Genomic DNA, 25,586 nt, shown 5'->3' with positions numbered 1-25,586 from the left:
CCTTTGGACTTTTCTACATTTTGTCATGGTATAACCACAGATTAAAATTTATTTCATCGTGAGTTTATGTAATGGACCAACACAAAATAGTGCATCATTTGGAAGTGGGGGGAAATATTACATTCACAATTATTTACAAATAAAAATCTGAAAAGTGTTGAGTGCATATGTATTCACCCCCTTTACTGTGAAACCCCTAACAAAGATCTGGTGCGACCAATTGCATTCACAAGTCACATTTGCAAGTCACATAATTAGTAAATAGGGTCCACCTGTCTGCAATTTAATCTCAGTATAAATACACCTGTTCTGTGACGGACTCAGAGTTTGTTGGAGATCATTACTGAACAAACAGCATCATGAAGACCAAGGAGCTCACCAAACAGGTCAGGGATAAAGTTGTGGAGAAATGTGAAGCAGGGTTAGGTTATAAAAAAATATCCAGAGCTTTGAACATCTCTCTGAGCACCATAAAATCCATCATAAGAAAATGGAAAGAATATGGCACAACCGCAAACCTACCAAGAGGAGGCCGTCCACCCAAACTGAAGAGTCGGACAAGGAGAAAATTAATCAGAGAAGCAACCAGGAGGCCCATGGTTACTCTGGAGGAGTTGCAGAGATCCACAGCTGAGGTGAGAGAATCTGTCCACAGGACAACTATTAGTCGTCTACTCCACAAATCTGGCCTTTATGGAAGAGTGGCAAGAAGAAAGCCATTGTTGAAAGGGATCCATAAAAAATCCCGTTTGGAGTTTGCCAGAAGCCATGTGGGAGACACAGCAAACATGTGGAAGAAGGTGCTCTGGTCAGATGAGACCAAAATTGAACTTTTTGGCCTCAATGCAAAACGCTATGTGTGGCGAAAACCCAACACTGCCCATCACCCTGAGCACACCATCCCAACAGTGAAACATGGTGGTGGTAGCATCATGCTGTGGGGATGCTTCTCTTCAGCAGGTACAGGGAAACTGGTCAGAATAGAGGGAAAGATGGATGGAGCCAAATACAGGGAAATCCTTGAAGAAAATCTGATGCAGTCTGCAAAAGACTTGAGACTGGGGCGGAGGTTCATCTTCCAGCAGGACAATGACCCTAAACATACAGCCAGAGCTACAAAGGAATGGTTTGGATTAAAGAATGTTAATGTCTTAAAATGGCCCAGTCAAAGCCCAGACCTCAATCCAATAGAGAATCTATGGCAAGACTTGAAGATTGCGGTTTCCATCCAATCTGACTGAGCTTCATCTTTTTTGCCAAGAAGAATGGACAAACCTTTCCATCTCTAGATGTGCAAAGCTGGTAGAGACATACCCCAAAAGACTTGCAGCTGTAATTGCAGCGAAAGGGGGTTCTACCAAGTATTGACACAGGGGGGTGAATACTTATGCACCCAACAGATGTCAACTTTTTTGTTCTCATTATTGTTTGTGTCACAATAACATTTATTTTGCACCTCCAAAGTACTATGCATGTTTTGTTGATCAAACGGGAAAAAGTTTATTTGAATTCCAGTTAGTAACAGTACATAATGGGAAAAAGTCCAAGGGGGGTGAATACTTATGCAAGGCACTGTAACTCATTTTCGGAACATTTTGCATTGTTACCCCTGGAACCATTTTATTTCACATGCTTCATATCCCACACTGACATTGTAGTAAGGAGAAGAGTCTCCTTTTTAAAGTCCTTGTCCTCGACATGCAACACAAAACTAAATCCACTTTATTCTTTTGCTCACATTCTACTTTATAAAGCTAACTGCTGATCCTGGTCTCTTTTCCAATCAAAATGTACTACTTTTGAACAAACATACCCAATCTGTCTTCATCTCTCGTACCTTCATATTCTTATTTGTACAAAATAATTTGATTAATTTGTGGACGATAATCGAAAACATTTACTTGTTGTTGGTCTAACACAAATAAGACTAGCTTCCTGCCTTTACTGCTTCACAGCCAAAAGCTCCCCATTCACTGGCATGACAAAAAGATATCCAAGTGACAATCTCTTCACACCAATGCCAAGAAAAGCAACTTGTCACTTGTTTTGATTTGCACATTTTCTTTGTTAACATTAGCAAAAGACAAATTGTTATTTGCTCTTTCTTTGGCTTATTATCCCTTTGAATCCTATTTGCATTTCACAAGCAAACAGGTTATGTTCTGCACATTATAACTAGGCTCTCTTTTGTGTTGTTGTGATCTGCACTTTGACTACGTTGTGATAGGATCCCATTTTTCACTACGTAAAGCAGGCGGGCAGGTAGACGGGTGGCATTTATGTTCTGTGTAACAAAAACAAACACAGCAGGTGTTGAGGTGACCTTTGCTAGGAAAGAGGTGCTATGTCTCTCTGGTAGCACACAATGACAAGAATGTATTGGCCTGCTTCCCTTTTTTCCCTCAGATACCACCCACTGTTATTAGACATCACGATGTTTTGTTTTGTTTGTGAGAATAAAAACTGTTTATTTTTGGTGAGAAATGCAACCGGTGCGACTGGAGACTGGTACAGAGAGGAGGCCACAAGCATCATTATTCTCTTTCTCCCTCATCCTGACAAACTCAGGCGAATCATCTCATGTAGTGAACTGGCTGAAGGCTGCCGACTATTCCTTCAATTCATACAACATTTAGATTTCCAAATATTACTTAGCCTGTTGGGCCAAATACAGCTGGCCTTGTGTAGTGTGGAACAGACCGAGATGTACAAACACTGAAATCTGAGACATGACCCAACAACAAGTGTGAGTTCAGCCCAAATACAGAATGAATAGCAGCCAAGGTCATTCTGAACTCCCACGTGTGACGATATTTTATGTCAGTGCAGTACAAATTCCAATTGGTCCATCATGGAGAGTTACTCTACAGTCACTTATATATACTGAAAAATGGTTCAGAAAGATCAATCTGCATTTTTACACAGAAAAAAATGTAACCTCACAGAAATTCTTAAGAGTTTATGACAAATTTTGCAGCCTGCCAAAAAAAGCCCACATCAAAGTGAATTCAGTCTTTGATTGTCACTCACAATTGCTGTGTGAACTTGTCAAAGATCCAATTCGAGAGGCTTGATGACACGTTGCCTCCTCTGACTAGGGCTACATCCATATTTCACTTTATAGTTTAAAACTATGTTTTTAAGCTATAACTATCTCTTTTAACACCTGTTTTAGATCCACATCAGTATCAATCCCTGTCCATACTAATACGCCTAAAAATACCTATCACATTACACTGGGTATGTGAGTTCCGGTTTACAAAGGAAGCAGTTGATTGTTAGTTGCAAAAAGAGCTAAGCCACAAACCAGAAGCAGCAATGGGGAAAAGACAAATCAGACGTTTCTCTTGAAATACAGTGTTTAACTACAACAGGGTCAGCATTGCTTGTATTTAATTATCAATGTTACGTTTTACACTGGTAATCGAGGCTAATGCCGGTAGGTTTCTTTCAGAAGGGGGTCATGTGATAGGAGCCTGAAGAATCAGGAATGGCTATATTCTGACCAGAAGGACCCAATCTACAAGAGGCTTGTCTATGTCATCATTTCCAAACGTATCTGTTTCTGCTATTCCATTCTGAAATGAAGGACCAGAGTTTTTAACTGAAAGGGGTCAGCAGCATTTCTAAAATTCTCTGTTCTAGTGGCGATGTGTATCCTCAGCATTGATTCATTTTGACGCCTACATTTCTAGCATCCTAAATATCTAGATGAATCAGCACCACTACCAATCAGAGGGTAGGTTGGTATGAAGGCAGTGTAAAGAGGTACGTGTAGAGGTGACATGCCCTCTAACTTTGTGTCTTTGTTCCTGAGTTGTGAAAAGTATGACTTTGTTGATGGCAGAGTTGAGAATAATTTCCATTCACTATTTCTAGTAACTGTGTTGTCCATTGAATCATTTCTGTTTCACCTCATCCAGCGTGATGGGTCATTTCTTAGAAGGCCGGCACAGAAGAACAGGAGGATCATTCAGATTCACTATGTCTCTTCTCTACTGTATTTTTGTCATCAAGCTATGTTTGAGTTTGAGTAAAGGTAAAAGACTGTATTTATATAGCACTTTTCCAGTCTTATCGAAGTACCTGGGGATTTGTCCTGGTGACATATTGTGTAATGTGTGATCCTTTGTCATCAGTCATCATGTAGTATGAACTTTCAACACCAGGTCAATTGGTGTGATGTGCACAGCTATCTGATGACCTTGAAAAGCATGAGGTATGAATCTGAGCAACAAAAACCTCAAAAAAACATTGCGTTAAAACGGAATCAAATCAAAGGAAAAGGAAAAGTTTTGAATTTGAGACCTCATCTCACTTTTATGACACAGTTGGTAGTTTGCAGGGAGGTAAAGGCATTACATTAGTTGTTACTGGCCTCCTTTGACCTCAGGCTTCACAGTCAGTTGGCAGCTCTTAGTGTGACCACACCGTCCTCTCAGCAGTGAGGGGAACTTGAGGATACATTCAGCCTTTGTGTTTTGAAATGTATTTCTAATGCCTGCTAATGTTATTAACCCATTGGTGACACAATGATCAAAAGGTTTCACACAGACAATGTGCCATTACAAAGCAGTGTAGTTGAAACAGCCTGGTATTACCGTATGCTAAATGTGTTCAACAACGTTACAATAGTGAAAGCTGTGAGACGTGAAGCGATTATAGGCTGCTGCAGAGATGGGCGTCGCCCTCAAACAGCTGGGCTGCAGCTGGAGATACCACTTATGTCACTGATGATACACTGATACTCCTCAACATTTCGCGCATGACTTCTTCAAGGGGACTTCAAGAAAAGTCACACTTCAAGGAGTCCATCAGCTTTATTGCTGTGGCACAATGAAAACGTCCTCTCCTGAAACACTGTATGACACTTGGCCCCCTTGTGCAGCCGCCAAATCAAACTCAATTAGCCGGGAAACGTGACGCAGGGACGTTGTTAAAAGTTAGTCATTAGCTCTGTTGTGACTTTTGTTTAAAGTCATAACATCAAAGTGTGTGTGCACACATGTGATGTGCTCAGTGATGCTATCCCTAAAGACTGAGAGCTGCTGTGAAGACATCCCCTGCGGACAGTATAGGGTCAGTAAGCAGGGACCTTAACAGACTGTGACACAGTGGCCTTGGTCAGCACTAGCTTAGCCATGATTGTCACACACAGGCCAACAGACATCACCCTGACATATTTCCTATACACACACTCTTACCTCACCATGACCTGGGCCTTATTAGAGCAACACAGTGATTTTTCCCTCCGTGCTCAGGATCATGGGTTAGACAATCCCCGGGGAGCCGAAGATAAATTCCCTTTCCTTTACTGATACACTCAGAGGTACAGCACATACTTGGCTGTTTTAAAAATGTACCATATTATACAGCGTAAGAGGCTGTGCATTTCAAACCGTGAGGTTATTCAGGTCACTAATATGCAGTAAGATTAAAATAAACAGCCTGTATGTTTTTGTATACTCCGCCTTGTACCCTCATAAGAAAAAAAAGGGATGTGCCACTATTAAACACAAGGGAAAATGCAATATCTCTTTGTCGCAACACGGGAGCATCACCAATATATCTGAGTTAGTTAAGTGTAAGGATGAAACATAGAGATACGTACTGAACTGATAGTCTAGGAGGTACCCGGTGAGAATCCCATTAGGCTCAGATGGCGGGTCCCAGACCAGAGAGACAGTGTGCTTCTGTACATCTGTGACCCTGAAAACAGGATTTTTCTCAGGCACTGTGGGGGCACAAGAAGGCGATACACGCATTAAGCAGTGGAATTCTCCAAACCAGTTTCCTTGGCTATTATTAGATTTTTCCCTTTAGAAGTTGGGAATCAATACATTTCATGCTGTTTTTCCACAAACCCACCTCCCTCCGGGGTTTTGAAGTTGACGGCATGGCTGCCGGGGCCGTTGCCTCGCCCGTTGAAGGTCATGACAATGAGGCTGTACTCGGAGAAAGGGGTCAGTCCCGGTACCGTGGCGTGGTTTCGGTCTCCAGGGAAAGTTAGAGTGTGTTTGTCTCCGTGACTTTTCTTTGAGTCGGCCAGGCTGCGCAGACGCCACCAGTTTATCTACATCGGGAAGAACACAAACAGAGAGCCATCCTCAGCGGAGTGATCAAACTGTGTACATCATACGTGCGGGTGAGAGCTGACTGGAGGCTGAATATGCAATTGTCTATCTTTCCTTCAGGTGGCGAGAGCAGAAAACATCAAGTAAAGGACAACAGAGTGGGGTGAGAGAAGCAAACGCTCAGAGCGAGGTCAGGGCCATTCCTTTTAAACTCTGTCTAAAAGCAAAGGTTGGTTTTTGAGGTATTACCCTGTAGCCTCCCAGATGTCCATGTAGCTTGTCCTTGTGTACACGCATCCAGCTAACCTTGACCACTGAGCTGTTCATCACCTCCACGGCTACATCATCAGGCGCAGCGGACGGAACTGCAACAGCAAACAAACGTCAGGAAAAACAGTCAGCAGAGGGAAACGTAACAAGGTGTTCTTGGAAATGACTCATTGTTTGAGCAACAACAGAAATGAGCAAATGAGCAAAATACTAAACGACTACACACATTTGGAGATCACCTATTTGCAGGAACACATACTGGGGACTGATCAATCAATTAGTCGATCAATAAATCAATACAGGGCTCTAAAGGGGTAAGCATATACTGCAATTACTAACACCACAGGAGAGCAAGGACACAACAGTGAGTAGTGTCATGACCTGATGTGACCTCCTTGGGGCAAATCCAAAAGAAAGCTGGACAGGGGGAAATACAGTCAGCCTTCTCCAGAAACTGCAATTGCTCCAATGCAAAACCTTGAAACTTGTATCCTCTCATTTATTCTCAAAGATTTTCAAATCTCAAAGCTTATAAATAAATCATTTCACCAAGTCCACCTGAATACCGTGGATGAAATGCCAGAGTTAAGCAGAGATGAGAAGAAAATATTTTAATCAAAACCATCTTTTGTCCACTAAAATCCTAAAACTACACTGGCTACTTTGCACTCTGGCAGCTCCAAATAGAAGCAAGAAGTGAGTGAGAAGTTTGTGAAAATGTCTCTTCTCACATATAGAAAGCATTCACTTTTATATCAGTGAACCTCAGACAAATAATCTGTTTCCTTCAACAGGACTATCTGCAATATTTTCCTACTGAAAATAGCCACTAGAAATGTAATTTCTTTAATTTTCTCACCGGAAATAAATTAAATTAAGTAAAATCTATAATGAGTCTGTTTACTGCTTTTACAGTTATCTCTTAGAGCATCAGCATCTTTGTCAATTGGCTTTAGTTTATATCTAGAGAGCAACTTTATTTTGAAGCTGACATTAACTTGGGAGAAATGTTAGAGGTATCTGAATAAGCAACTTTTGATTAACTGTAGAGAATAAATAACAAGTAGAGAAAGGTCATTCAGTGAGTGAACGGCACAATAATGTCACCGCAGTTTTCTTGCTGTTAGCTAACATAAACCACAAGTAAGTGGTTACTCCAGACCAGCTAAAGCAATAACAATTACATATTATTAAACCAAAGTCTGTATATAAAGATGGACGACGCTACTCCACTTTCTCCCACTATCCAGAAATGAGGCCAAAATATCTCACATGTGCAAGCAGCCATTGTATTAGGAGCCAGAATCTGCACAGTTGCAATCAGGGGATGACACCTATGTAGTTGAGGTCCCTTGGATGAACTTAAACAAACATTTGTGATCAAAACTAACTAAAACGACAGACACCCTTTTCGAGGAAACTTTGACTTTCCAATTTGGCCCATGTCCAATTGCTAACATGGAGGAGGGGGGATTTTAGGAGAGAGGTATAACTTTAACATGTTTCTCTGCATTAATTGAATGTAAGACCAATATTTACTCTCTTTTTAGCTCTGAATCTTTAGCCCCTCAATGCTCCACATGTTCACCATGCAGTCTTACGAGGTTTATTGGAGCTTTTGCACTGACGAGCAGAAGTGAGGACATCACAACCAAAACAATGTGTTAAAAAAGAAATGTCTTAGATATGAGGGGAACTGCAAATTGGTATTGCTAGTCCAGCTTTGGGTAAAGTTATATATCAGCTACTCACAGTCCTCTCCTGAGTAGCCAGTCACTATCTTGGGCTCAGGTGCCCAGCCCTGATGGTTCTTGGCTTGGATCTTGATCTCATAGGGAACGAAGGTGGGCGCGTTCTTCACGACAAAGGAGTGTCTCTTCACCATGTGCTCCTTCCAGTCCTCCTCCATGTCCTGTCTTTTGTAACTCACTTTGTACTCTAGACCAGGGCCATTATGCTCAATGAGTAACAAGGGCTGAATGATGGAAGCAAAAGACATCAAAAATAAATAAATAAATAACAACAATGGGGTGGAGGAGTTTCATGCAGGCTTTCACAATTGCATAAGACGCTTCTTGTATTTCTCTGTTCAATGTCACTGCCTCTGAGGGATTAAAATGACAAGCTAGCCCAGTGAACTGTGCTTGGAACACTGGCTGTGTTCTATCTCGCTATCTAATAAAACAATGGAACAATTGACCTGGTCTAGCAGCAAGGTTTTTCTTTGATATAGGGCTTCAAATATCTTTGTAGATGAGAAGATTTATCTCCTCACAGGAGTCAGCGCGTGAGAAACAGAATGAGATACGATTTTCCACAAAGGCAAATAATTAACAGTGGGGAAGCTCATGAATCTGGGATTCAGGAGCTACTTTACCCTGACAGGGCACCCGGATAATAAGTGAAGGAGAGATTCATCTTTCTACAATAAGGCAGAATTTATTACTGTATGCATCAAAAGAAAAATTTTCCTTTTCATGGCCATCCTTTCTCTTTCTAATCAAAGAAAATGAGCACCTTTCAATGGGGGCCCTTTTCACAGCGATCCCAGGAAATGGCTTTTCTAAAGATCTGAACCACAGAATGAAATATCAAAAGGCGACCATTTCCATTTCTTAAATTCCTATTGAGATTTCCTATTGGACATCAATAAAACTTCATCTCTTTTCTCTTAGTGGGATTCTTTGACATCCAACAACGGCAGAAGATGTGAATAATTCACTATGCAAAGGTAGCCCACATTACAGAATCTGCAGTAAGAGGATAATAAAAGACCAAACTCTGTTCCTTACCTCCCAGTTGATATTCATTTCATGTGGCAAATGACCTTCGATTTTGATATTGTCAGGGTTCTTGTCAGGGGCTGTAGAAAAAGAAGAAATATAGATTTTGTCGGCATAGTGGAATAAATCACCAGTGAAATAGGCACACAAGAGAGCAGATTCTCAACAAGAGTGGAATCAATTATGCAGCAGGTCTGAGTGTTTTAAAGTTCACAAAGCAGCAGCAACGGCAGCTCGAGTGGCCTGGAGGACCTTATCAAAAAGTACAATAAACAATGAAAGGAGGAAGCCTCAGACCTGCTGGGAGGGTTTTGTATCTCTCAGTGGGCTCGCTGGGAGGCCCCCTCCCAACGGCGTTAACTCCAGACACTCGAAAGCAGTAGTCGACGTGGCCGTGGAGTTTGGCGACAGCAGAGTTGTGGTTTCCGGGTACTCTGAGCAGCTCCTTCCAGTTTCCTGGCTCCCACTGGCTTTCCTCGTACTCGATTACAAACTCTGTTGAGGGGTAGAGAAACAATCAGAGGTGTGATTCTTGCTCATCTAACCACAAGCCGAGCAGAAAGCTCCTCAAACTCTGCTCCGGACCGGTTTGTTCCTCAGGGAGCCTTGTCATAATTCACACACAGATGAATCAATCATGGATTCACATTGTACAAGATGCTATCAAACAAATCTATTTAAATACAGAATGACGCCCTTAATGTGTATGTCACTGCGAGATGAACTCATTCAATATGTTCTATTAATACATTATACTGATGCTCCTTTTACCTGTGGTTGAGCTGTTGTGATCGTCCCCAGGGATCCATTTCAGTTTCACACTTTTGCTCTTGTGTTCAGACAGAACCAAGTTGTCGGGTGCATCGGGGACATCTGAAAACCATCATAACAACATGGCAACATGAAAACAGAATCACAGACACATCCATCTGTGCCGCAGAGAAAGGCCAAAGGAACAAATGTTCAATGAAATCCTCTCGGACGTCCAGGGATGTGGAACAAGCTGCATGACTCCACGGCCCACAACTGTTTCTTTTCAGATTTAAGGAGGTCAATAGTATTTCAAAGAGCGATTGTCAGACACAGCACTATGCCCTGCGCTAATTGAGCCATGGTCTGCATGTTCACGCTCCGCTTTGGCCTCCTGACATATTGATCCCTGTGTGAATGGGTCATGCATTTATGCAGCACCAGGGGTCTCCGAGGCAGAAATACGGTTCACATGTTGGCTCACCTAACACCATGAGCAGCGCGGAGGCCGTGGCTGTGTCCACCGGAGTCCTTGCCACACACGTGTACACGCCCTGGTCCCTGTGGCTCACATTGAGGATCTGAAGACTACCGTCCTCCACAAAGTATCTGTTGATAGAAAGACGGAGACACAGTATTGACGGACGAAGCTGAGAAGTAAAACGGCTTTCAAGCGGGGATGAAGTCTGTAATGTTTAAAGGAAATAAAAAATCATGTATCCCACCTTGAATTCTCAGTGTAGTTGAGGGTTAACTCTATATCATCTTTTTCCCACCGGAGCTGAAAGTCGTTGCTGAAGGACTTGTCGTACTCTGCCAGGCATGAGAGCTGGGCCGTGGTACCTATTAGGATCTGTTGGTCCTCCGGGGCCACGACTATGCTGGTGGGATCTTCCAAACGGGCGAGAACGTGTTAGTTACATCTAGAGGAAAATGTGAGCCTCTGCAAACACTGCTCCGTGTAAATCTGCTCACCTTTAACATAGAGCATGGCCTCGATGGCGGACGTTCCCTCCGTGTTTTTAGCTAAACACGTGTACTGTCCCGTGTCTTCTTTCTCCACGCTGTAGATCTCCAGCGATCCGTTGTCGTGAACGCTGAATCTCGGGCCCTCCACGGATTCGGAGGAGTCGTCTCTGCTCCTTCAAAACAATAAAAAACAAAGCATCAATCAAAATGGATAAACAAATCACTGCGGCAGCAAAGATGAAACAGAAGAATAGAGCAGTGCTGAGTGACAGGCATGTTTTTTTTTTTTAAGAAACAGCAGGTCGTCGATACAGATGAACAGTGCACAGAAGGACTGGGAGCGTCGAGCAGCTGAGATCTACTGCTCTCTGCTGGTGTGTAGTAGACTCGGGAAAAACAGTTACGCTTACCAGGTGATTGTGGAAGGAGGAGAACTGAAGACACTGCAGTGCATCATCACCCCCTTCCCCTCTACAGCGGAGTATTCCTCCCCTTCTTTGGTCAAAATCATGGGGGGCAGATCTGCAAAAAAGACCAGGAGCAGAATCGAGTCATCAATCAGAGGCTGTTTGGAAAGCGGTTGGTGCGTTAATGTGGCTTCTCAACCCATGATGGAAGAAGGTGCGGCCCACGGCTGTTCTACTATCAGGGACTTCGAGGAGGAGAAAAACAAACGAACGAAATCAAGTTTGCAGTCTTGAAGAGAAAAACGGAAGGGAGGCAGATAATCGTGGGTTAAATGAGCTGACAAAACAGTTGCCTTTACCGTGTGATAATTGCCTCCTAATTTGTGTTAAAAAAACAAAATAAATTCATAAATAACAGATTCAGCTGTCATGCTGTCAGGAATGTGCAAACGTTGAAAATGAAATCAAAGACGAAAACAAAGGAATAATGAGTAGGCCGAGCGCGTGCACCTTATCAGTCGTAGTCAAAGCCTCCCATTAAAATGCTCTGTCTCCCCTAATTGTTTACAGAGGCAGCAGCTGGGACTCAGCATTCAGAGGCTGTCCGGTTTTATTAACTCCTGTGTCACCGAGAACAAAGTCGCCCACGTTGGCGCGGAGCGATGGGAAGCAGCAGTCTGCCTTTTATTGTTGTCTATCTGTTACTTGTAAAGCAGCACATGTTTGTGTTGTGGCACTGGAATCGGGACAGAATTGAGGGGGGACTTGTTAGCATATACTGGGAATGTCAGGGGACGCTGCTTGGTACTCCACAGGGAGAGCGGCTAGCCTGTGCAGCTTGTAGACAGCCCCCCCCCCCTCCTCTTCACTGCTTCATGGGCATATGCCAACATCATCACCACCTCTCCAATCTTTAAAATATCATACAGCAGCCCCCCCCCCATGACTCACCGCACTTACTCATTAACAGCGTTTTCATTGACTTGTTCAAACACGCCGGTGAAACGGGTCTGATGAGTTTAACCAGAAGCCGTTGAACTTACTCATGATCATGATGTTTGCGTTGGCCAGTAGGCTGCCATGTCTGTTGGAGGCCTCACACTGGTACACTGCACTGTCAGAGGCCTTGGCGTTATGCAGAAAGATGGTGTCACCCAGCGTCTTCCTGTTGGCAGCTGGGGCGTCTGCAGTCGACCAGAGAAACAATCGATATAACATCAATGTTGAAGATAAACTTCATCACACACAGATAATCACACATCAACAGGTAACTGGACTTCTCTGCTTCATGCATAACCCACTGTCTTGTGCACACTGCAGTGACGATTAATGCAAAGCACAGATGGGTATTCTTAAGATTTGAACTATACTACTAAAGTACACTTGACTCTTACCAATACTGCTTATCGATTCTGCACTTTAACAAAGCTCGCACCCCCACTTTTTGGTTTTATATATATAAACATAAATGCCGAGCTTTTGATTTGACAATGTTTCCCTGTGCCATAGCTCACATGCAGCTCGCAAATCACTGAATCCATCTCCCTGCTCTGAGTAACACTTTTGAACTTTTACTTCTCACTTCCATTGTCACTAAGAGCAGCAAGCTGTGTGTGTGGGTGGTGCATGTGTGTGTGGGTGTGTGTGTGGCTGTGTGGATGTGCTACTAAATACATTTAAGAGGACCATTTTGAGCCTAGAACTTACAGTGAGGACGCTTTCTGAACCACTTTCAATACACTTGAGTGTACATACTTGTTTGTTGAGATATAGTTAGAATTAGAATAAAGTTAGGGTTAGGGTTATGTATTTAGATGTGATGTTAAAGGTTAAGGCTAAAGGGCTAGGGAAAGTATTTTGCCAATAAGAGTCGTAAATGGTGTATTAGTACAAGAATGTTTGTGTGTGTGCGCGTCTGTGTGTTTGGTTGGTCATATAGAATGTACAAGATAATATTTCATGTTGCAACAATAAATACAAACTCTATTTACCTCACTTCTCCAGTGCCAAGAACAGAACCAATAACATCAGAGCTTATTGATACTACCATCCTAAATTATGTAGCACCAGGACCTGGTTAAAACTGGTTCATTCCCATCCCTAAACACAAGTGTCTATTTTCTGATCGTTTATCCTCCCTTTAGAAATGCTTTTGCGTCCATGTTTGTGGGTCCCACACCACATGTTGGGAACCAGTGCACTAATCCATTGAGCCAGGACTGTTTCACAAACTTTTTAATGAACATGTTTTTCATGCGTTGCTCTACAGTAAAAAGAAAGTCGACTGTACCATTGATGTGGTTTCCACATTCTGCCCTCTATGACACAAAAACTGCACCGTCACAGTTTTCATCATGAGCGGCATCGTGGCACGACAGATAGTTCTGGTCTGTTTCCTTATTTCCTCAGATACAATGTTTGCGTCTCACTGGATGGATTTCAATTTAAAGAACCCAGAGTTTTTGACAGCTCGGGATTATTCTAACAGCATTTCACAGTGGATTCCCTCAACATCCATTTAGAGTTTGAGGCTTCAATGACTCTCCTATCCACTCTGGAACCCCCCTTCCTCGTGATAAATCATATGCAATGTGATGTCGTAAGAAAGAAAAACTAAATGTCAACATTAATACTTTGTGAGACTTGAGGATTTCCCACACTGTATGAGCAGGTTGTACATGTTTAAGGGAGTGTGTGGGACTGACCCTGCAGAGGCACGCCGTTCACCCTCCACGAGATGACCGGTGGAGGACTCCCGCTGGCGGAGCACTTGATGGCCACGTCTGAGCCGATCATGCTGAGCTGACTCTCGGGCTCAAACAGCCACTCCGGAGGCTCTGGGAACACACAGTCAGCGCAATGTTATCAAAGTGATGAGTGTGAGTTTGAGAAAGACACTGAGCATTTATACAGACAGGACACAACCCCAGGAACATGCACGCATGCTGTGTTCTTCAAATATAAGACTGCTTTTAGAATAAATGCTGCAATTACATGTAAGGTTACCCAGTACAGACAAGGCGTGGCACACCAGGCTGCCACACCACATTAGTATTGTGTGCAAGTTTCTGTGATGCATTGGTTTGGAGTTATTCAGGTTGTGTGGCAGGGACTTCTAGAAACAATTAAAGGGAGGAGAAGGTAATAAATGCTTTTAACAGAATATCTGACGTAAAAAGCAACACCTGCACTTTCCCTCCTGGTTTACAGTTTCACACCCTTCTGCATCATCACCATCATCACGTTGGTCTGTTATTATTTTTCACCAAATTATCACAATGATGAGCCTCTCATACATATCATCCTGGAAACTTGATTGTGCTATTTTGGGAAATAACTTAGAATTTGTGTGTTTTGTATATATATATTTTCCTTGCACATTTTTAAACAGTTAAAGTGAATTTGCAATGTCAAACAAAAAATGAACAGTGATGGAACATAGATATGTTTATTTACCTTTTCTGTGATTTAAATGATAATTAAAAGGATATTTATAGAGTATGAATTATTTTATTTATTTATTTAACCAAATATGCAGTTTTTCTGCTGCAGTATTTCTATTCATGTTACTTTATGACTGTTATTTCTACTCCACTACATTAAGAAAATGGAACCTTTTACTCTTTTTTTTCGGTTTTACTTCGTATTTCTTTGACCTATAGTTGCTCGACGTTAAGCTTTTTGTACAAGACACGTACCAACAGTATATACAAAGCAAATCCAAAGATTGAATATTTTGTTTTTGTCTTTTTGTCTTTTTTTTTTTCTGACCATTACTGTTTAACCAAAGAGACATTTTCTTAAACATTTCTTATCCGGTTTAGGTTTAACTGTTTGTGGCTGAAAGATGTCAAATCTGATAATATCTCACACAAAAAAGAAAGATTTGAATCTAATCATGTCATTTATATTAATAAATCCATGAAAGGGGCCATTTTTATGAACTTTCTTCAAGTACATGTAGGTCATTATACATTTACTTGATTACATTTCTGAATGGCTTTATTGATACTTTTAATTAAGCAATCACAGCCCTTCATCCAGCACTTTATCTGGCTTCTTTTAAAGGATCCTCATATCATGCACAGCTCACACAGTAAATCTGCTCTACTTGCTTGTTTTAAGAGAAGTGAAGGTTCAGTCCATTATTTAAATAGAAAATAGGTTTGATGTGACAGCAGCACTGTAACTGCATGTAGTATTTACCTTCTACTCTCACTGTGAAGTAGTGGATGGCTTCTCCTAACGGGTTCTTCGCCTTGCACATGTACTTTCCGCTGTCGTCCTGCTCAACTGTCGGCACTATCAGCAATTTGCCATGATTCTCCAGTTTTGCTCTGACGGGGAGCTGATGGCCAATCTTCACCCACTCCACCTGAGGAGTTGGACTGACAGAGAGGGAAACACACAGTGGGTTTAAAAGTGTTAATATATTCAAATTAAATAAGATAATACTTTATTATTCCCGCAGAGTAATATTAATATAAACACAAGAAAATACTGAAATAGAATACATAAACATTCCTGAACATGCTACAGTTACCTGAATATAAAGGAAATAGAGTTCAAACATGTTACAAGTCATTTTAAAATAAATACAGTAGATATAAAAACTACAATTCTCCACCAAGGAGGATTTATTTTCACCCCTGCCCCTCATTTGTTGGCCATATCTAGTGAATTTAAATGTGTTTTCAACAGTTGACTGCTGGGCCTTGGCGGAGGTATGCACTCCAGGAAATTTGAATATGGAATTTTTATTTTCGGAAATTACTCAAAGGTGTAGGAGAATTTATAGGTTTGAAATATGTTGAATTACTTACAATCCCTCAGCTATACACTCCAATTTCAGGTCCTCTCCTTTGACCAGCTGTGTCTCTGATCTAACACCAGAGGGCGTCAGAAGAGAAGGCCGTCTGTCCAGGATGGCATTGGCTGAGGAGGTACAGCAGTGAATTAGACAGTGTCAATACACATCAGAGGTGTAATGCAGTTTCCAAAAGGCTACACCTAAATAAATGGTAAACTGACAGAGCTGCATTGTGCACGCAGCTCTTTCTAGCTGATGTTTCACTCAAACAACTCACCAGCTTCAGGACTCATGTCACTTTTTTCTGGAATGGAGGTGGGTGAGACAAAAACACAATGAACACGAGGACAACGTGGGTGCACCATGAGAAAAAAATCACAGAAATCACAACACAAAACTGAGAGGATGCACAAAAAGAGACAGGGTGTCGCTCGGATGGCTTTTGAAGTGCTGCTATGAACGTGGATATCGGTGAACGAGTGGGACATGATCAGTGCTCTGAAAACAAATCAAAGTTGACCAGGAATAAACAGCTGAGGTGATGCCTACTTGTCTTGACGATGACAGACATGGCGGTCTTCTGAACGATGGTCCGTATTCTTGGGAAGGCGGCGAAGCAGCAGTAGTCTCTCCTGCTGTCCTTGTTCTCCGCGTGAGAGAAGTACAGGTCCCCGTTCAGGCCCATGGATACTCTCGCATCCTGTTCTATGTGCTGAAGATCTGAGCACACACACACACATGACAGGTTTATGTAGAACATACAAAGCAGTTTTATATATTCAACCTGAGGTCAACAATCTTTATGACTCATGACTCTTTATAAAAACAGAAGGCTCTTTGGGCCCCTTGTCACATTTAAAAAATGCTTGAGCTGTTGTCACATTTTCCAGTATTCCACAAATATAAAAAAAAATCATATTTGTGTGGCATTTTTTTTTTCTTCTTTTGTTGCCCCATTAATTATATAATGACCTCAGATTAACCTCGTGACACTGGAAGGAGCCTGATGCTGGGTGATGACTAAATCATCAAAACGTGTGTACAGTAGAAACAGTGAAACACATGTTTCACATTGTTGAACCAGTATGGATTGAATAATGTTATCTGTAATAACGTTTGTCTTATTTCCCAGATATTTGACTGCACATTTACTTTGATATTTCACACACATGTTGTTGATATTACTCACTGTACTGCATATTTTAAACATTGATGGTGTTCGTGAAATCAAGCTTTGGGTTTTGGATATAAGAGAATATTAAAAACCAAGACGTCATCAGCATTTCAAATACTTTTTCACAATTCAAACTTTGGTTTCTACAATCAACATTTTTAACTCATATCACACTTCGTCTGTGCAGCAGTTGGAGTTTTGTTGGATTTATCAATTTAGAGGGTGAAATAATAACTTGCTATCTTAATATAACTAAATAAACTATTTAATTGATGAGGGGAAAAAAGTGTTTCATTGAATATATTAAATACAAAAATGTTGACATGTATTTTAAAACAAATTCATTATAACAAAAAAGGTATCACTTACTGATGGTCATCCAGTAGATCTGCAGAGGTGGGATCCCTTTAGGTGGGTCACACTGTAAAGTAAAAGCCTGGCCTTCCTCCACCACCACAGGGTCCAGTGTTTCTTTAGGAAACTTTGGCACAGCTACATTAAAGACATAAGCAAAAAGAGTCAGCAGATGAAGTCAGACAATAATGAATAAACTAATCTCTTTAATTCTCTTCTACTCCAGTAGATGGCAGTAATATCCTTCAAGAATTCTGTGTGCGGCCTGCTTCCTGAGCTCTGTCTGTATGATTCAGTAGATTGAATTCTGTGGGATGTATTTCAGTTCTTGGCCTGAAGAAACAAAACAGTCATCACTATGACACTTGCTGTGGCTTGTCACCACTGCTGAGTGGTTGTCGCCGAGCCAACTTGTATGTGGGGTGGGGGGGTTATGTACTGTGCTTGGGAACCAAAATAAAAATTGTGGTAAAGTGATGCAGAGGTTCGATCACATCCGATGACTTCTCCAGTGCAGAGTTATGGATGAGATGCTGCGAGGGGAGGAGCCGTCACGGACCTCAATGACTTTCTGCCATGTCAAATACAATGAAAAGCTCACAATGGAGCGGCGCGGTCGTTACATAGGACTGCTGGTCCTGAATCACTTTGAAAAGCACTGTAACGCAGCACCCTGCTCACACACACAGGGATGTATGTTACTCACTGGGCACGTAGAACTCGATCTCCTCCGATATGGCGGTCCCCAGTTTATTTGAGGCGTAACAGCGATAGATTCCCTGGTACTCTGTAAGGTTCCCATTATTTGGTATCACAAAGGTCCCAGAATTCTCCTCTTTCATCAACCGGGGGTCGAGGAAGGGGTCAAATTCCACGCCATTCTTTGTCCATTGGAATCTACATAAAGAAAGCCAGTATTGAAATGTCAAGTCCTAAAACCTGAGATTGTCAGCATGCTCACTTTCCAGAGATGGTGCACAAATTCAGAGCAACAAAACATAGCACATCATGTCAGTGGCCAACTGTTGTTGTTGTTTGTTGTTGGTGTCTGTTTGGCTGCTAACAAGCTCTCCATCCTCGCCTCCTGGCCTGTCTGAAGCGGTGTGAGGTTCTGTACTCACTCTGGCTCGGGATTCCCTTTGGCTTCGCACGTCACGGGGAAGCTCTCGTCAAAAGGGAACGCGATGACAGTGCTGGGCGACTGATCTGTGATGGTGGGCAGCTGCTCAACTGGGCAACAAACAAGCAGACAAGCATGGAAATGTGAGAAGCCCAACACTGGCCTGAATACAGAACTCTACTCAAAACTATGTCATATGAAACGTGATACTACAGCAGTGGTCTCCAGCCATTATGCCCCCGTGATTCAATACATCAAAGCAGGACCCTCAGCTGACCCCCCCCCCCCCCCCCCCCCCCCCCCCCCCCCCCCCCCCCACACTATCGAAGGTTATAAACCACGTAACTTGGTGGAGCGATGGAGACTGAGAACCTTTAACATTTTGTTGTAGATGTGAATGAAGGGTTGGAACCAGGACATTTTTTAAATTGCAGCATATATTATTATTGTAAAAATTTTATTTAAAACATCTGACATATTTTGAAGGTTCAATTTGGTGCAGATGCCTACAAAATCGGAATCTTGCAGATTTTAATGTTTTATCCGAGGAAAAAAAACAAGTCTTTAGTATTGCAACTTACAGTAATAAGTAGCTCCGATAATGTGGCCACATGAACATTTACTCAGTTTTAATGCGTCATTGATAGTTTTAAAAGTGTTATACAGACTAAATTGACAATTTTGGAGCATGATTCAGATCAGATTTTTCTAACTCATAACCTTCTTGAAATAATGAAATACTTGAAAATACTTTCAGACGTTTTATATCATGTTGCACCTCACATTAAAACTACGACTGTAAGTTCCATTTATCATTAGTAGTTAATAGTACTCAGGACCTCAACATTATTCTCTCCTACATTTCTGCTATAACCACCAGATCATGTGTAGGATTGTTTGGCTGAGGCGGAGGTACAGTATGCGTTGTACTGACATTCAAGCTATTCTTAAGTATGAAGGACTACTGAAGCCCGAGGCACTAAAAATGTCCAATAACTCATAAGAAAAACACATGTAGAGTTTTCCATCCATTATCCATACTGCTTTGATCCTTTTAGAGGATGCAGGGGGATCTGGAGCCAATCCCAGCTGACATTGTGCGAGAGGCGGGGTATATCCTGGACAGGTCGCCCGCGTATCATAGGGCCAAGATACTGGGGCAAACAACCATGAATGCTATCATTCACACCTATGGTCAATTTAGACCAGTTCTTGCTGTGAGACGACAGAAGTACTGTTTTTCTTCCAGTCTTTTCCCTTTAAATATCTTGCTGACACTTCGATTTATCTTGCGAGCTCAGGCTGGAAACCTCTGATTAACATGTTTACACCAATAATACATTTTATGCAGAGTTCTATCCCAAAACAGAATAAACCAACAACTTTGTTGTCTACAAAGTCTAAAGTTTAGCATTTATGAATAAGCCAACTTGTTGGATTGTCTCTATTTTGGACATAAAACTCCTCACTCAGTCTCATATGATCTTATGACATGGAACATATGGTAAGAATGGAGAACACACGACACATTATGTATGACTGTAGTATGAACAGGAAATTGAAATGTGATGTGTGATAGAAGCTACAATCGATGTATTGTTACGGAGTCATGACTGATGCTGTGAGTCAGCGAGCCGGGAGATGAACTGAGAGAGAGCTGAGGTCATCACTAACACCGGTTACAGAGCGGCAGAATGAACTTACTGTTTACATGACCTAAAACTGCACAATCCACAGCAGCAGGGGGAAATAAACAACACAAAAAACAACCTGGTCACTAGTATTCTCTGTACACAAGCCTTTTCAAGCACATACACGTTGGTGCTGCAAAACAAAGGAATGAATTAAAACAATATTCAGACATTATGAGCCTTCCGCCTTGTCAGAAAACCTCCTTGAAGTGTTCTTTATCAAGCTTTTAAGAGATATCCCTGAATAATTTAGAGGGAGATGTTTGATACGTTTTTTTGCAATAAAACTGGGAAGCACGACGAGGACACAAACGCAGTCTCACTCGAACAAGATAATCGCTGTAGATTTATTCCCTTCACAGAATACTTGATGACTATAACAGCTCTCTGTGGTGTGATTTATTTGGCCCTAAATTATTCAAGTTAAACCAAGAACACATTCTCTGTAGAAGCGAATAAAGATTTCTGCGACTCGTTACACATAACCTTTCCTTGTTTATATATTCCACTGGGTCCTCTCGCATCAGAAATCACTTTCTTTGAGTCGTCTCTGATGTGTGTTTGTTACGGTTAAGTGTCGCTTATCTGAACATTAAGCTGATCCGTTGTGAATTATCAGACAGGAAAAAATAATATATATGTTTTGCAATCAGGTCCTTTGTACCACAAACTGAATATAAATGTATAAATTAAATTCCTTTGACTTGAAAGAATGATTAGAATCAGTTCACTGCAGCTTGACTCTAAAGAAAAACGATATTTTACTATGTATCTTTGTTTATGTCCTTTAAAAATGTTAAGTACATATATAACTGCAGAAACAAGTTGTGGACACTACATTGACATCAACAGAACCATGGCTTTTTCAAATGAGGTGTGGTCCGGTGCATTGAACTTAAACATGAGCATATTATAACCATCAAAACCCACAGTCTCAATACATTTCAACTTTTGTTATTCATGTGGTGTCGAAACATTTACAAACATTTGTTCCAATCTGGGAAATCTCACGTAAACTTAGATTGGAACAGCAACTAGGAAAGTCAGCAAGACTTTTGGTACATTAGTTGCTAATGTCATCACTTAAAAACCAATGAACATAGTTTTACAATCAGCTCAAAATAGCTTTCAATGTAAACCTGTCAAATGTGACCTTTGTGACTTGCAAACTGTTCCCCCAAAATGATCAACGTGCCTGTCATACCTGATCCTTTTGCATTGCTCTTCTTTTCTATGCAAATATATAAAAGAGGTGTTGCAGTGTTGTTTAAACCATTATTACATAGTCACAACACCTTTTGTCGACAGCGTCCATGTTTTTGCCACCTTTCAACATTTTAACGATGCTACAACTTCATTGGGACGTTCCAAGGGGCTTGTTAATGAGCTGTTAGTTTGATGGTCGAAAAAGTTCTCTGCACCAGCACCTGCAAACACACCTGACTGCCAATAGGAATGGGAGATGGCGCTGTATTTGGTTTATTGCATGTTTGGCCCCAAAACGTACAGTACAACCTTTTTTTTTTGTAACCATGCATCTGGCACAGTGACCTTTTCCCACCATTAACAAGATGTAACTGATTTGGACACACCATAAATGCCCTTGCACCATGCACTTTTCACCATGTGCTTAAATCATTAAAATGGCTTAAGTTAAGTTAAACCAGCTTACAATGTTTTACAGTGTATTAACCATGATTTAAAGGGTAAGTTCAACCAAATAATGAAACCATAAAAACATGATCTATCACATAACTCTAATGGTATGTTCAGTTTGTTAGATATCCTGCTGTCAGAGCCATCACTCCATTTTAACAAAATGGAAGTGGATGAAGTTTTGTTTGTGGTGTTAAAACCTTTACAATTTAACAAATTCAACAATGTGATCATTTCAAATACAATGTCTTTGTTTATGTGGACACGACCAAAAAAAACTGAATAAAGTTTTAAATCATTTTAAACTTGAAAAACTTCTAACATTGTGTGTGTAATAAAAATATATGTTTGTTATATAAAGGAACTACCCCTTTAACTGCAGAAGTAATTGAAACCAGCCTCCTTTGTGAACATGTGTGAATCATGAATGTTTTGCTATAGCACAAAGTCAGCACTCACCTTCCAGTGGGATGTCAATGGCAGCAGTCGTATATAAGGCACAATAGCAGGTGATCAAGCCCAGCACGGCGACCAGTCCCGGGCTCCTCTGCGACCTCATGGTTTCACTGGTAATCTCAGACGTCCTCAGGAAACGCGTGCTCTCTCTCTCCTCTGCGTCCTCAGTTCATTTCTCTGGCGCGTCGAAAGATGCTGTACCTGTGAGAGCAGCACAGACGGAGAAGGCCCCCATGAATCCACCCACACGCTGGCAGACAGAAAGGCAAACCCCAAACACAACAAATCCCATGTGACCGGGAGCCTGACTGCTCCCTGCTCAGCCAGGCATAACCTGGCACACCGCACATTTTCATTTGCATCGACAGGGGCTCTGTTGTGCGCTACTTCGCGCTTTACTGTGACAAAGAAATATTCACATTAAAGCCTTGTATCACCCCCCTTCCCCCTGGGACTCAAATTGTTTTGTAGTTTGGTGTCAGTGTAAGTGTGTAGTCGGAAAAGTGCATTTTTCATGCGGCGGTGGGAATAAATAAGTAAGCAAATGAAGGAGCCTGTGGATTTATTAGTGCATGGCAGATGCTCAACAATACTGAAGGAAGGAAACACTTACTCCCAAACAGAGCCAAGATTGAAATCAAAATTACAAATCGGAGTTCAGACTATTTGGCTGATTTAATCACAGCTCTGTTTTGATCGGCGCCTGCACGAGTCTGATAACAATGAGTCAAAGAGATTAACAATGCAGCTACGCGTTTATCTGTCATTGCAGCAAACACTGTTGCCTGAGGGATGTGAGGCATAAATGGCGTACATAGTTAGCAGTCAGACAAAGTAAGCTGTGTGCACACACACACACAGACAGACAGACACACACACACTCTGACAGGCTGCAGAGTACAGGATCATTTTGCAGCTAACAGACCAGAGTGTGGACCATAATGAGCACATGATGGGTCGGGAGTTCGGGACCGGAGCAGGGAGGAGCACGGAAGAGAGCGATGTATGGGAATTTGAGTGTCTGTGCAGTGTATACCCTGTGGGGTGTCAGCTCATTAGTCTTCCCTGTGTTGGCTGTGACCCAGCTCGGTAGGTCATGTCGTAGTAATTAGCTTAACAGCTTAACATACACCATTATAACAAAGAAAGATATAACAGCAAAAACATTTGAGTTCTAAAGAAATGTAGAATCATAATTCTGTTGGTCTGCAGGGATTTTTGTTTCCATGCTGGTGCTTAAACCGAAACTGTTGAACAAGCAAGGATCCACATTACAAGGTGAGGAAATCCAGTAATTGCAATTACTGAATTAGTGTTGATGGGCTCGCAATTAATGTCAAACACACAGTCAAGCAGTCATGGCTGAGATATGAGCTGGACAGTAAGGATGCTCAAACACCCCTGCCATGTCTACAAAGGAGCCTGTTTGAATTCAGCGCCTGTTCTTTCCTAATCTTCCTGCTGCTTTAACAAAACTCAATGGGCGACACCGAGGTCAAACTCCTGTGCGAGAGATGGAATTGAATAACTGACCAGAGAACAAAAGAGTCGATTTCATTATTTCAGAGAATGATGAACATGCGTTGACTCTCCAGCCGTGCCTCATGGTAATGGTATTAACTCTGTCTGCAACTCAATACTGACCTTTTCTGAACCAACTCGTGACCCCTGCCCCGCCCACCAACAGCATCGCCATCAAGGTTCGAGAATCCGAGGGTGATACGCGTGATATAAACCCGCCCCACTCAATCACAATTTATGCCCACTGATCTCAGAGTTATAATTCATCCACAGAAACGCCTGAGGCTTTGCTTTTGTTTCAGCCTTTCCCAAACAGGAGGATTTGCGTATGTTGCTAAACAGAGATTAAAATCAAAGGTAAGGGCTTTCTGCTAATTGGTTTGTGCTTTGTTGGTGAGATTGGCCTGGTTAAGACGTATAGGGAGTACGAGAGGGTTAGAATTCCCACTAGACAATGTGTTCTCATTGTTAGACCGTGTTGGCCAAAATCCTTCACCAACCTAACAACACCTTAGATGGATTACACTTTGTTCAAACTGTGCGTGATCATTTGCCTTTTGATTTAATTTGTTCTCCCCTCATTAAACATTTATTGGGAACCAACAGGGCCATCTGGTTGAGGGAGGTCCGCTCAGGGCTTAACTGCTGCGAGTAACAATGTCTACACTGAAGTCAGAGGGTATAGAGCCTATTGGACCTATATGATACACTCAAGAGGGGCCCCCCGCCGACTCGGCTGATTTACAGACCGAGGGCTGTTTTTAATCCCCGCCCCTTTCAGCAGCGATCACACCAGCTCGAGATTGATGAAGCTGGCAGGAGGTTAAAAGCTGCTCACTGTGGGAAGGCCAATATGAACCCTAACCTTACTTAGCCAAGGCTCAGAGGGGACAGAAGCTCAGCCCAGGAGGGGGCAAGAAGTGGGAGATGAAGCAATGTGGGCCAAGTAAAAATCTGCCTCCACACTTTAAAGCTGTCTCTGAGTGACAGATGTAGAGCATTCTCTGAAAAACCTTCTCCTCATCAACAACAGCAAAAGGACCAAGTTGGTTTGTTCAACAATGTGGACCAATTCGATACAAAGGCATTGTAACCTAATTTTACCCCTCATCATTAAAGTGTTTGACACAATAAAAGCTACCAAGACAGTTTTCAAACTCCCAGTTGTGGTGGGATGGGGCTTAGACATGTGCAATGTGGCACTAAATGGTGCCAAAATAACATTTGTAGTCAATATTGATATAAATCATCAATATAAACATGTATTTAAATATGAATGAAGTCTCTATGTTGAGTTAGGAGATTGTGTGGAGAGTAGTACAATCAGAAATTGAATCTATCAAGGGTATAAAGATGCCCCCTCGTACAGTAAATCTGCGATTAGGGTCTTTTTAAAGATTCCATTTTATGATTAGTCAGAACAATTAAACAGCAGTATAATCAATAATAGAAAGGGATCGTTAGCTTCAGCCGTAATTGGTGCCAAATTACAATCAAGACAATTTGATTTAATTTAATTAATTTCAGAATCGATTAGTGTGTTGATTAAAT

The 25,586-nt window shown here is 41.7% G+C and overlaps 1 protein-coding gene across 1 annotated transcript in view; it reads right to left on the bottom strand.

Moving 5' to 3' along the window:
- The window catches only part of chl1b (cell adhesion molecule L1-like b), a 34,831-nt gene extending 12,151 nt beyond the window's left edge, over positions 1-22,680 (bottom strand). The window contains exons 1-21 of the mRNA XM_053411249.1: positions 22,518-22,680; positions 18,713-18,821; positions 18,298-18,488; positions 17,607-17,729; positions 16,613-16,783; positions 16,341-16,367; positions 16,077-16,188; positions 15,460-15,641; positions 13,959-14,090; positions 12,297-12,437; positions 11,257-11,368; positions 10,853-11,019; positions 10,603-10,768; positions 10,362-10,486; positions 9,899-10,000; positions 9,425-9,622; positions 9,137-9,207; positions 8,097-8,319; positions 6,324-6,439; positions 5,869-6,073; positions 5,612-5,734 (exon numbers count right to left, since the gene is read on the bottom strand). Of these exons, the coding sequence (XP_053267224.1) occupies positions 5,612-5,734; positions 5,869-6,073; positions 6,324-6,439; positions 8,097-8,319; positions 9,137-9,207; positions 9,425-9,622; positions 9,899-10,000; positions 10,362-10,486; positions 10,603-10,768; positions 10,853-11,019; positions 11,257-11,368; positions 12,297-12,437; positions 13,959-14,090; positions 15,460-15,641; positions 16,077-16,188; positions 16,341-16,367; positions 16,613-16,783; positions 17,607-17,729; positions 18,298-18,488; positions 18,713-18,821; positions 22,518-22,617 (2,896 nt within the window). The 5' untranslated portion in view covers positions 22,618-22,680. The remainder of the gene's footprint in view (positions 1-5,611; positions 5,735-5,868; positions 6,074-6,323; positions 6,440-8,096; positions 8,320-9,136; positions 9,208-9,424; positions 9,623-9,898; positions 10,001-10,361; positions 10,487-10,602; positions 10,769-10,852; positions 11,020-11,256; positions 11,369-12,296; positions 12,438-13,958; positions 14,091-15,459; positions 15,642-16,076; positions 16,189-16,340; positions 16,368-16,612; positions 16,784-17,606; positions 17,730-18,297; positions 18,489-18,712; positions 18,822-22,517) is intronic.
- Positions 22,681-25,586: the final 2,906 nt, after the last annotated feature.

Source organism: Pleuronectes platessa, chromosome 2 (assembly GCF_947347685.1).
Source record: "Pleuronectes platessa chromosome 2, fPlePla1.1, whole genome shotgun sequence".
Classification (NCBI taxonomy): Eukaryota; Metazoa; Chordata; class Actinopteri; order Pleuronectiformes; family Pleuronectidae; genus Pleuronectes; species Pleuronectes platessa.
Note: the sequence above shows the minus strand (reverse complement) of the source record. Positions and strands in the feature narration are given on the sequence as shown.